At 49.9% G+C, this 11,991-nt stretch overlaps 1 protein-coding gene across 2 annotated transcripts; it reads right to left on the reverse strand.

Annotated features, from left to right (window-relative positions):
* Positions 1-1,358: 1,358 nt before the first annotated feature.
* Positions 1,359-11,220, reverse strand: CETP (cholesteryl ester transfer protein). 2 transcript variants are annotated; one of them, XM_076349574.1, is made up of 16 exons: positions 11,068-11,220; positions 9,912-10,026; positions 8,994-9,128; positions 8,373-8,443; positions 7,214-7,301; positions 7,016-7,085; positions 6,651-6,711; positions 5,926-6,017; positions 5,460-5,639; positions 4,982-5,032; positions 4,481-4,648; positions 2,937-3,004; positions 2,789-2,831; positions 2,634-2,703; positions 2,213-2,298; positions 1,359-2,116 (listed from the first exon to the last, which is right to left on the reverse strand). In XM_076349574.1, exons 1-16 carry the CDS (start codon positions 11,210-11,212, stop codon positions 2,042-2,044), a joined length of 1,518 nt encoding a protein of 505 aa, XP_076205689.1. In that variant the 5' UTR covers positions 11,213-11,220; the 3' UTR covers positions 1,359-2,041. The 2 variants fall into 2 exon arrangements, with proteins under 2 accessions (XP_076205689.1, XP_076205690.1); XM_076349575.1 differs by lacking the exons at positions 1,359-2,116; positions 2,213-2,298; positions 2,634-2,703; positions 2,789-2,831; positions 2,937-3,004 and adding an exon at positions 3,018-3,270.
* Between the last annotated feature and the right edge of the window lie 771 nt (positions 11,221-11,991).

Genomic DNA, 11,991 nt, shown 5'->3' on the forward strand with positions numbered 1-11,991 from the left:
GCGACCGCCTCGAAACCGAAACCGCCCGACAGCGAAGCGGCTTTGCCGGGAAAGCACGTGGGACCGCGGCGTCGGCTCCGCGCCAGGCTCGGCGAGGCGCGGGCCCGGCGGCGCCCCTCAGCGCCCGGCTCGGGGGCTGGGCCGCCATTTCGTGGAGGGGCTCGCGGCGCCCCTCAGCGCCCGGCGGGGTCTTGGCCACCATTTTGTGGTGGGTGCTGCAGCCCCACAGGGAGCCGGGGGAGGGGGGGGCAGCTCAGGACCCTCTGGGGGTCCACTGGCCGCTTTCCTGCTTCTTCCCCCCTTCAGCTGAGTCCCTGCTCCCCCACGCAAGGGCAGCTGTCTTGCCTAGCCCCGACAGCCTGTCACCACTGAATGTCCCCAGCAGACACCTTCCCCCCGGTGGGGCAAGGCATCTCCAAGGCAGAAAAAAGGCATTTTTTCTGCCATTTCCTTTTTATTAATGCTCATCACTCTAGTGGGATGTCATTCAGGAGGACCAGAGCGCCCTGGCTTGACAGAAGCCACTTCCCATGGTCTTCAGCAGATGTTGCCATGCCGAGAGGGAAAATTCCACCTTGGCATTGGTGGCTTTAGAGCAGGAGGGAGCACGGACAAGCCCTCGGCCGGTACTGAAATAGCCAGCAGAGGCAGTGGTGGAAACAGGGTGGGAAGGGAGATGGAAAGTTGCCCACTACACCAGGGCTTCTTCAAGGCCACCATTGGCCACCCCATGGTGTCACACCTTTCGCACCACTTGGCTCCTGCTGTCATGGACACGGCTGATTGAGACCCAGTAAGATAAACCTTCCTTGGCTGCCATGGAGCAACCTGTAAGCTCAGCCCACTCCATGTGCCCTGACCTTCTCCTCCACCAGCCTTGGCACCATGACCACTGAAGACATGTTAAACCCAGCAGTCGGAGCAAGGAAGTGCTGGGGGAGGTCGGTGGCCTGTGGCATTGAGGGTGGGAGAGGAGCAGGTCAGAGGGGCCTGGCTGATTCCCTGGGGAGGACATCCATGGGAATGCGGAGGGAGAAACCACCATGCCCAGGGAGCTCGAGAAACTGAGGCCATCCTGCTACCAGCCTCGAAGGGCTCTTTGTGGAAGCCCCAACTTTAATACTGCTTTGTATGGGAGGAGAACATCATCCTCTGCCTTTGTTAATGTGATCACCATGACAGTCTCAGATTTGTCACCTGAGATCTCTTCCAAGTGAAAAGACATTTAAAAAAAGGGAAGCATGAATTGGTACAGGAAAATAACTGAGCCACTTCAGATAAATTATTGCACTGTAGTAGAAAGGAACAGGAACCTGCTGTCTGACTAGACACTTACTTACACTTTCTCTTATAATCTCTTTGGCTTTCTTATCATTTTTATTGCTTTTCTCAAGTTTGCTCCCACTGTCCCAACAACGTGGGCATAACAATTTGCCTAGAGCTCTACACAGAGTCTACAGGCTCTCTAAATAAAGTACCCAGGACACAAGAGCTCTCCGTTACTGTACTGCGCTGTAAATTCACGTCCCATTTACTTTTTTCAGCCATACCCAGGTCTTTTAGCATAACTGGTTCTGAGCTTACTTGGAGTTTGGTAATGTCATTTGAGTTGCTGAAGTCTGTCAAAATCAGGAGCCTTTTGGCTCATGGTAGAAACAAAACGCAGGATCAGCGCAAAAGGTGCTATGTTTCCAAAACATAACAACAGAGATGCCAAAAGGTGGGCAAAGCCCATTTCTGCTGCCTCCCATGAGTGCTAACCCAGAACCCATGCACTTCAAGAGTCCAACCCTTACCCCTAAGCACACAAGTCCTTTAAAGATCCTGAAAAAGTAGGGTGCGTAGAGGTGCAGACTTCAAGATCTTTGCAGAGGAAAGGCTCTGTAGAAGTACAATTGCACAGAAACTGGAGCGTTTCTCAGGAAAAGGGAAGAAAATTCAACCGAAGGTGATTTAAATCCGCTCTTCTTTTAATTGGTTCACACACAATCTTTCTGTTTGTACACAAGTTCCTATACTCCTTTATGAATAGAGATCAGCTCTATAATATTTTCTCAAGAAAATCAAGAAGCAAATGATTCGGGAAGCTAAAGTCAAGTTGTACAATTATGTATCCCTAAAAAGGGAGGAGAAAAAAGAAAAATATTATATTAGTTTACGCCACACTCCCAAGAAGGGCTTTGAGAGCCAGGTATTTCTGAACTCTGCTTACCTTTCTTGTGATGATCTCAGGATTTCTGATCTCAAATAGATTAAGCCCTTTGCTGTTCATCAGTGAAGTCAAAGCTGGTTCGATCCCTACAGAATCAGTAAACCCATCCAGTTACAGGTACGGCCATCCTGGCTTGCTGCTCATCATGTACTGTGACCTTGTCTGCCTGTTGCCAAAAGCTAATTGTGCCTCAATGCCCCACGACCTTTGGCCTGACGGAAAACTCACTTTTCCTTTGTCCTAGCCATTTACAAAGGGTTCCCCATTCCCCAAGTGAATCCAGCAGAAATTCGCATCAGTAATGTGGTTCCCCCCCCAGCTCTCAGGGTTATTGATGTATTTTTTCAGTGCTTAGGTTTAGGAGATCTGATGTTTGACGCTTTATGGAGTAGGTTGGCACTTCCCCAAAGGGAAAACTCACTTGAAAGCACTTCTGGGATCCCGACAACCGAGATCATTGTCTGCAGGAAGTTTCTTACGGATGGGTCATTCTGAAAGCCAGAAAATTCATACAAAAAGGTTTTAAAGACATCATTTAGCCACAAATGGCCTAGAGAATACTTTCTTAGGGCTTACCCCACTTGGATCAGCTGTGCATTTAAAGACTTTAAACTCTATCCTGAAGGGAAGGAAAAAGGGGGGAAAAAGGTCACTCAGGGCTGCAGAGATCCTCTTTTTGTGCTGCTCTCAGGCAATGAAACCCACAAGAGACCACAGTACCAACCTGGAGTCCAAAGGGTGCAAAATGAGTTTCTTTTCCACATAGGCAGCTTGGATAGTGACCGTGATTTCCTGCACAGAGGTGAATGGCAGAGTTGAGTTGTAGCACATCTTGCCTTATAGCAGGGAGTTGCATTTGGAAATTCTGATTTACTTTCTATGACCCAGAGTTCAACATCCTTCTGGCTTTACCTCCAGATATTACTAGAGAAGGTTGGCATTTTACTTCTCCATTTGCATGCAACAAACTCCTCCGTGATGCCCACAGCCTCAGCCTGTGGGGCTCTAGACTGGCTTATCCACAGGACTGATGCTTTTACCATTTTGTGAACCAAATCCTGCATAAGGAAGGAAATGGTTACGTAGGGTGTTGTTTCCCAATGACCATCCATCTCAACATGAAAGATCATCAGACTGGATGTGGAGAGGCCAGCCCCAGGGTAGCCAGGGCTACCACAAGTAGTCTTACCATAGTGTTTTAATTTATAACCAAATTAAAAAAGAAAGCAATCTCTGAATTCTGGCCATTTAGGCTCATTTGCTCGCTTTTGCTTCTATGCAAACGTTTGTTAAAAGGAACATTTTGTGATCCAGTTGCAGGTCACAACCAAGGGTCCGGCAGGCCAGGAGCAGATCACATCCTGAGAGCCATGATTTTAGGGACCACCTCTAGTTCAGTGCTCCTGCAGTCCTACCAGAAATTTGTTTCAAGATATCACCTGGAGCACAAAAAACAGCCGTGCATATTTCCCCGTAGCACCCTGCTCACGTGGGATACTTGCAGAGGGCAGGAGGGAATTATTCTCGATTACAGTTTAACCTTTAAATTAAAGACTCTGGTCTACCCTCAGGCAGGGACTTGCTTTTGTGCAGTGTTTAGTGTCCATACCAGCCCATAATTGCAAGGCTGGACAAACATACTGCTTTCTTGTGATGTTACCCGAGACAGCAAGGCTGTTGGCATTTGTTTTTTCTGCCTTCTTAGATTCAGTATAAAGCAGTTTGGGGTAAAACACAGTGTAAGCAGGAACTTTCATACAGGCATACATAGAGGAAAAGGTTACATTTTGAGCTTCTCATTCATCAGAGCTGTATCTTCATTTCAGAGATAGCCATCCTCTAAGTGCTAGAATTTGAGAAGAATTTGAGCTAGAATTTGGGAACGAGGAGATTTCAAAATAAATATATTCCCATGGTGCCTTCATTCTCTCCTAAAATACCTCAGCTAAAGGAGTTTCACTGTTTCCGATACAGGTTAATGGGGGCTCATCAGAGCTTTCAAGTGCTGCGCTTACCACCTTGCACACCAGTGATGGGCTGGCCTAATAGAGGAGGCGTTGAGCCTAAACGGTCACTATCATCATTCCCAGCCTCCAATGTCGAGGGAAGAGATGGGAGTGTTAAAAAGAACTGATATGCCTTCTCCACCTCCCATGGTTTAGCCACCAGCCCCTTCCCAAAGGGCTCCCTGCCATTACTGTCCCTGAGCACCAGGAGTCATCCAGACTTAGGACAGAGCCTGTCCCAAGGTCAGAAGCAAGAACTGACCTTCTCCATGTATAGAACCATCAGGGGCTCTTCTCCCAGGGGAAAGATGCTGACCTCCACTGCTACCAAGGACTTAACGACTGTCCCTTCAGGCTGAAGAGAGATTTGGGGATGGGCGAGACTCCACACCTTGGCCACAGAGTCATTATAGGAGGTGCCTTGAAAAATCTGGTCAAATAAGGAGCAACAGAAGAGTCAGGCTTTTTCCCTACCACATCCCAATTTCATGCCAACTTTCCACACAGCTGCATCCCCTTTGTAGTCCCTAATTCCTCCTCCAGTTCACACAAGCCCAATAACTCAGCTGAGTTTCAAGGAAGCTGTGCCAGCATGGAGGGTGGAGAAATCCTCCTTGCAAAGCACAACGGTTTCTCCATCCACCCCTGGTTTTCCCCATCAGCCCCACCCAAGACTCTTGAGTTGTTGAGGGAAGGACACGAGACATTACAATGCAACAGAATCCATTTGAAAAGTTCCCCGTTTGACATAAAATGCAGTTACCGTCTGTACCGCCTTCCGCTGCGCTTCTGTGTCTTCCATTTCAAACAGCGCCTTCAGAAACAAACCAGAAACAGATTGTAGAAAAATGAAAGAGGAGGTTATGGTTAGCCCTGATGCAGGCTGGATGGGCCAGAGCTGATGTGTGGCTTGTGGCCAGGTCAGAGGCATGGCTGAGTTCCTCTTGAGTCCACTCCCTTTCTACCTCAGTACTCCCACAGAAAATCACGTCACTTTACAACTCGGAAGACAAGTTTTCTATCAGCTGGTATTATCGCTCTAAGGGATAACACTACCTGGTAACACATACTTGCTAAGAAGGTACCAATTTCTGACCAGGATCACATGTAGTGACTGACTATAGATTTCTGTCTTCTGCAGAAACTAGCTCTCACCAAAAAACAGTGCTTAGAGAATTTTTTACTCTCTCCCCAAAATATGATGTATGAGGTAAGGAGGGAACCAGCCCTGAAATAGTCACCTGCAACTGCTCCCCTCTGATGGTCAACACCAGGCGCTTATCTAAGAAAGCTGCCGAAGCCAGAGAGTTGAGGATGTGTTCAGACAGCCAGAAGTAGAGCATTCGGGACTCGGTCAGCAGTGACGGGGAGAAAACAGAGTCACTGAAGACATCAGAGTAGTTCTTGTACAGGACAAGGCCCTTTAAAGGAAAGCAAGCGTGTTGGCCATGATAAGCAGCAGGGAGACAGGACAAAATGTCAATACCTGCATTTTCGTTGCAAGGCGAAGGCCTGGCTGGCTGGACACAGAGCAGAGAGCAAGCTGCTCAGCTGGGCAAGAGGCTGGCATCAGCCCACGCTGCAAACTTACCTTTGGCTGCAGCGCAGCAGCACTGCATGGCAGCAAAGGGACCGACCCCTCCCAGCCTTCCAGCGAACATCATCGCCAGAAAACCTTTCATCTCTGAGCAGCCCGGGTTACTTTACCTTGTGATGTGATTCTAGGTAATTTGCTTTTATTAAAGGAACTGATGCAAGGGAGATATCAACGCTGATATCCTTATCCCGGACAAAATTTGCTGCGGGAATAAAACACAAAAACCTCACACCAGAAACAGGACCTTAAGCAGAGCTTAAGAGTTGCTTTTAGGACTTTCTGCAGAAGGTGACCCGGAGCTCTAAAAGAACACGGGGATGGGCCTGGGGGGTCCCACTCCTTTGGATGCTAGTGCCGATCCTGCTGCTGCTCACTGACTCAGTTTCTCCACTGGGAAATAGGGGTAATTACTCTTAGTTTTACATTCTGCTCCTTTTCCCTGATATTTGGGACTGGGAAGCATGGGAAAATCTGCAGCAGGCAGATACAGATGCTGCAATATCTCAGCCCAAATACTCCAATGCATGCTCCTGTTCTAGCTAACATCAGTCCTTCTGCACCTATCCTGCACCTCTGGTCATTACGTAATGAAGGAGAAGTACCTTATGAACTGAAGTGTGTCTTTCAACCAGTGCAATCACCCTTAAAAATCAACCTGATGCAGAAAATTCAAAGCATAACATTGTTAAGGTTTATTTTGCTGTTGTCTGAGGGCTTGGGATCCCATACACATTTTCAAAGGACTTTTTTGATGGATGTGGCTACTGCCCCGCTGGGGCTCAAATGTCTGAAGTTGCACATAAAAAAAGAAAGCAGAAAAAACAAGGATATTTACCTGCTAAATCATGTACAAAATTTGCCAGTACCTGGGCAAGAAAATTGATTTCGTTGCACACCTAAAGAGGAAAAGAAGGGAAAAACTGAAGGCGGAGGGTAGGATTTTGGGTTGTGGAGCAGAGCTGGGCCTCATGGTGAGATCTGGGGGCTGTTGGTCAGAGTCCGGCACCATCAGAGTTCCCAGTGTCAGCGCAACCTCCCACCTCCTCCAAGCTGTTTTTTTTTTGTGGATTCTATTTATTTGTCTTATTTTTCACAAGCACTAAAATTATATTGCTATTATCTTGGGGGCATACATGAGCAGAGGAGTGTGCAGCATACAAACTGACCTTTCCTCTGTCCACAGGCAGTGGCTGATCTTACCTCGCTCTTGAGAACAAGCTTCAAAGTGAAGGAGATGAAATCTGTGAAGAGCTGCTTCAGCCAGCCCGGTCTGCGTAAGACAGGGAGCGCGGTCAAGGACTGCCCAGCAGTCCCCAAGGTGGGTGACACTTGGGCTGAAGTGCTCAGGGACCAGCAGTGGGGCAAGTGAAGCCCGATTTTGAAGGGGAACAGACTCACTCCTTGTCTCCTTGGAGGTGAAGCGTCAGTTTGTGGAAAGTCAGGTAGCAGTCCGAGGCATCGGCAGCCACTTGGTCCTTCTGGCACACTGCACGGGATGAAAGAAAAAGAAAAAAAATAGCTAATTTGCTACTGAGACGAGGAAGACGGGTGCACTTTGCAGACACTGGAGACCAGGAGCAGGGAATCACTGCAGAGGAGCAGCCTCGAGTTCCCCACACCTCCAAGGGGATGTTTCCAAAAGACTCAGGACCCTGCAAAGTCAGGGCAGATGGGGCTACCTGGCACCTGGATGGAGGGTTTCTGCTCACAGCTCCAGCCGAGCAAGTCTACCGGACACCCTTCTTCACACTTCATTTGGATACCTGCCCACCTCGCTAGCTCCTATCATCAGGGGCTCGGTTGTCCCCTAACATCACCCAGGAGATGGTTGCAGTATGTGCAACCCACAAACCAGAGTGGGGAGGGAATTAAGTCATACTGCAAAAAGCTTGGAAATGGCAATATACTGTCATTGAGAGCTTCGTGCTGCTCCTCCCCCTTTTGAGGCAGGAAAATGTATTGTGAGGCACATGTGATAACCCACGTCCCTCTCATCCCTTATACGAGGTGGAGGAGTGTAGTTTGCCTCTGTCCCTTTCTAGTCTAAGTCTATTGACTTTCCCAAGGAAGAGGATTCATTTCCCAGAGCACACCTTGGCCACACCTGGAGAGAGTTGAAAAAGTGGACTATTAGGATGTTCAAACCTCCTGCACGAAAGCCCTCGTTTGGCTCGCTCTTTTGAAACATCCCCATGTTTTCTTCAAGTCATCCTGAGCAGCAGGAGATGAAAAGCCGGTCCTAAAGACAGTTCAGAAGGCCAGACCGTTCTTCACTTGCTGCTGGTGTAAATCAGCATAACTTTGCTGAAATTATTTGTACCAGCTTCCTCTGCTTGGTCTGTTAAAACCATGAGGTCTTTGAGGGCCACATTGTCTCCTAGCCTGTGTGCACAGGGCGGCAGAGACCTACTTCCAGCCTCCAGATGCTGTCCGATCCCCACAGAGGTGAGCAGAGCCAGCCCGGTCTCGCTGCCCACCACCCAGTCCAACCTGCTGCTCTGGAGGAAGCACGCACACAAAGATCCCCCGCAGCTAGCGATCCCCAGCTGTTACTTACTCAGTTTAATGTTTATCTGGAGATCAATGGAAGACTCGATTTCAAAATCAACTGAATGAAAAAGCTGCAAACTGTAATGGCAGAAGAGAGGACATTTAGCAACCTGTGCTGGGAGCAGCTTCTCCCTGACCGCACATCAGCTGCGGGTGGGTTTTATAACTCCTCTCACATCAGTCCTTGCACTGTGGTGTGCAAAACCCCAGCACGCAGCAGCCCATATCAAATACTCTGGCTTTAAATCATTGCAAACCACTGCCTTAGCGGCACTTAGGCGAACGGGAGCATTAAGCCCCTTTTTTCCCCACTCAAAGTTAATAGAGCAACAAAGGGGAGGGAAGAAGTCGACTTGTGCGCTTTGGCCATCTTGTCTCCTCACGCAAGGGGTGATGGTGCAGACAGAAAGGCAGAAAGCAAGGCAAGAAGAGCAGTGGTGGGGCTAAGCAGCACTGCTGGTGTGTAAAACCTTGCCTTGCTCAGGCAGTAAGCAATGCTGCCATTGCTAGAGAGCCAGAGGAGCGCAGCCCCTCCGCCTCAACTCGTGCCATGGGCCAGTCCTGCCTGTGGGCAGCGGCAGGAGCTGGGGCCGTGGTGCTCGGCAGCAGCCAGCCCCCGGGTACTTACAACCAGGCACCGGCGTAGCCGTAGGTCAGGGTCCCTTTGAAGAAGGCCGTCACATTTTTAATGGCAATGTGAATGGCATCGTTCTCCTTGAGCTCCACCTCACTCTGCTCTATGGACAAGTCATTGACCTGGATGCTACAAACAACAGAAACCCAGTTTGTCCCCAACCCCGGGGCTGTTTTCTGTGGCCAGGCAAGACAGGCTTGCTCCTGAGGATTTGGGGTCTCTAAGGGGCCTGTGCTAACTCGGGGAAGCGCTCAGGAGCTTTTGCAAATCACAGGGGCCACGCACAAGGGCAATGGTGCTTTCGCCCAGCCTCGGTGCGCTGCTCCTCCCCTGTGATGTTCAGATGAGGCGAGGGGGGGAACAGGAAACACGGAGCAACACCCTGCAGAAACAACTCCGCTGTATTGCGGTGCTCTGTGTCAGCCGCAGTCACAGCAGGAAATCCGTCCTGCGTTTGCATCATTGCATTTGTTGTCCCCAAATAAAAGTTAGTAACACAGCGAAACCCAGCCTTGTTTGTCACAAAGCCTGGCCAAGTGACATCCTGCTGACAAGGGTGGCTCCGGCGGGGTCCCCTCTGCCACTCAATGTGCCACCGGCTCCATCTGTCAGCGACGGGCCCCAGGAGCTCCAGCCCGCAGGGACAGAGCTCCCCATCCCCACTGTCAGAGATTTGCTCTGCGCACTGCCTCGCTGTCTGCCCACTGAGTTGGAAAAGCTCTTAAATAATACATCGGCAGCTTAAACCTTAATGTGCAAATTGTCTGCAAGGCATAGATCGGAAAATGTGTCTGCCCTGGTCCAGACCTTTGCTTTCACCAGGAATTGCTGGATCAAAGCTCTCTCCAAAGCTAGCTTCCGTTCCTCTCCATCAGCCTGCACCTCCCCTGGCACAGAGACAGAGATACTCACTTGGTCAGCTCGTAAGCCACCTTGCCGAGGAGCCGCATGGACCTTTCCCCGGTGATATTTGAGAATTTGGCATTTCTGAATGCTGCTTGAATGACCTGCGCTGTTTCCTGGTTCACTGTCAGTGGAAGAAAAGGGCAAAGATCAAACTGCAGTCTCTCCTGGCTGCAAAGTCGGGTCCGCACCCTGGATTAAAGCACTACAGAAGAGTTTTATGCAAGGCATTTCCATTAGACTAAGGAAGCACTAGCAGTAGCTTCAGAATAAATTAAAAAAAAAAAAAACCACAACCAAGTCCTAACTTTAACAGCTGGTGGCAGCTGGGGACAGCAGCATGTGTGGCTCGACAGTCACCGGCAGGGCTGTTTCCAGGGAATCAAGCCCAGCTTTCACACACCTCACCTGCACCTTAGGGGCAGATTTTGGAAAGGTCGAGGCTGTGCTTGCCCTCACACCGCACAAGCTGTTGACTTTACCCCAGTGCTTTGCTGTGTTGCTGCTTGCTTGTATTGCAGTCAGCTGTTGGGTCTCCATAGGAAAAATTCTGAGACTGAAGTTTCTGTACCTGTTTTCCTAAAGTTATCCAGCCCATTCCAGCCTCAGCCTCAGGCACACACTTGTACAGGAGGTTTTCCTCACAGAAATACCCTCTCTTAGTTTGGCTCAGCATCCTTCTCTGCATGTACCACTGTCGGAGGGGATGGGACAGAGCTGTTCCCACCCTTTGCAGAAGCACTAATTATTCTTCCCTCACTCACAGAGCCCCCAAATCCTTGCAAATAAACCCACAGCAGCAGAGAACCCGTTTCTCCCCTTCTGCACACTGACCCCAAGAGGTGAAATTGCAGCAAGGTGAGAAATCACACACACATTTGCTCTAGCTCTTCCATCACGCCAGCCCCCAACAAGGAACATTGCTCAAACTTTGGACTAAGGAGGGGAGCTGAGGACTGTTTTCTAGCTCCTTTGAGAATTTGTGCATATTCAGTTCAGGTGCCCATGGTTTAACCCATGCTCCCAGGCAGATATGAATACATCTTACTAGAGAAACAGTTTCCACGAGAGCCAGGGAAGCAAGAAACCCCCTCACTTGGCTGATCTATCACTAACTTTTCCTGCTGGAGAGGGGGGAAACGCAGCCCCATGAGCAGGCACTTACACAGCAATGCTGCGGGCTTGGTCATCCTGCAGACGATCCCCGTGGCTCTGTAAGGGAAGGGCCCAAACTCACAGGCTGCTGACGCGTGGACAAGCATTAGCAAGATCCCGAAGGTCCCCAGCCTCATCCTGCCAGCCCAGAGCATCCTCGGCCAGAGCGGAGAGCGCCAACAAGATCGACTGATTCGTGACTGTGGCAAAGGCTGCTTTCATACCTCCAGGCAGACCTCGTTCGAAGCAGGACATGACCTGCTTCCTCCAGTTATCAAAACTCATCACACATTTCCTAATCTTCCTATAGTTTCCTTAACACTCTTCAAGTCGCATGCTGCCTTCCTCCCACAGCAGGCGCTCGGGCTGCAGGACTTGGTTCTCCTGCCAAAACTGCTTTAACTCAGGACATGCACGCGTCGAAGCGGGTGGAGAAAGCTGGAGGAGGATGGAGATTGGAAGGGGATAAAGTCAAGGGAGCAGCCTCACGCTCTGCCTCCAGCCAGTTCATCATTTGCTCTTCGCACAGAAATATTCCGTATTTTGCACTCCTGCAGCGATTTCCCAGCAAAGCCCTGTTCAAAAGGTACCCACATTAGTAACTGCACCGCCCTCCACTGATTTTAGGCACACTGTGGGGAAACTGAGGTGCGCTCCTGGGAAGGGGGTCCCTCCTGCTACTGCTGGGTGAACCCACATCTCCCACATCCCTGGAGAGCTCCATGACCACAGGACTGGGATGCTCTCTGCCTCTCGGCTGGATTTGTGGACCATCTTTGGTTTGCCACCTTCCAGATGGGGAAGAACCCTCTGAGCTGGAGCTTTTCATGCACCTAGCCTCTCAGCTGCTATTTGGGAAACATTAGAAACCCAAGTTCACATCCACTCCTCGTGCACACCTGCCCTGCATGCCACCGTCCCCCTGCACCCCTGT

The sequence above is a fragment of the Aptenodytes patagonicus genome, chromosome 11 (genome assembly GCF_965638725.1).
Source record: "Aptenodytes patagonicus chromosome 11, bAptPat1.pri.cur, whole genome shotgun sequence".
NCBI classification, from domain to species: domain Eukaryota; kingdom Metazoa; phylum Chordata; class Aves; order Sphenisciformes; family Spheniscidae; genus Aptenodytes; species Aptenodytes patagonicus.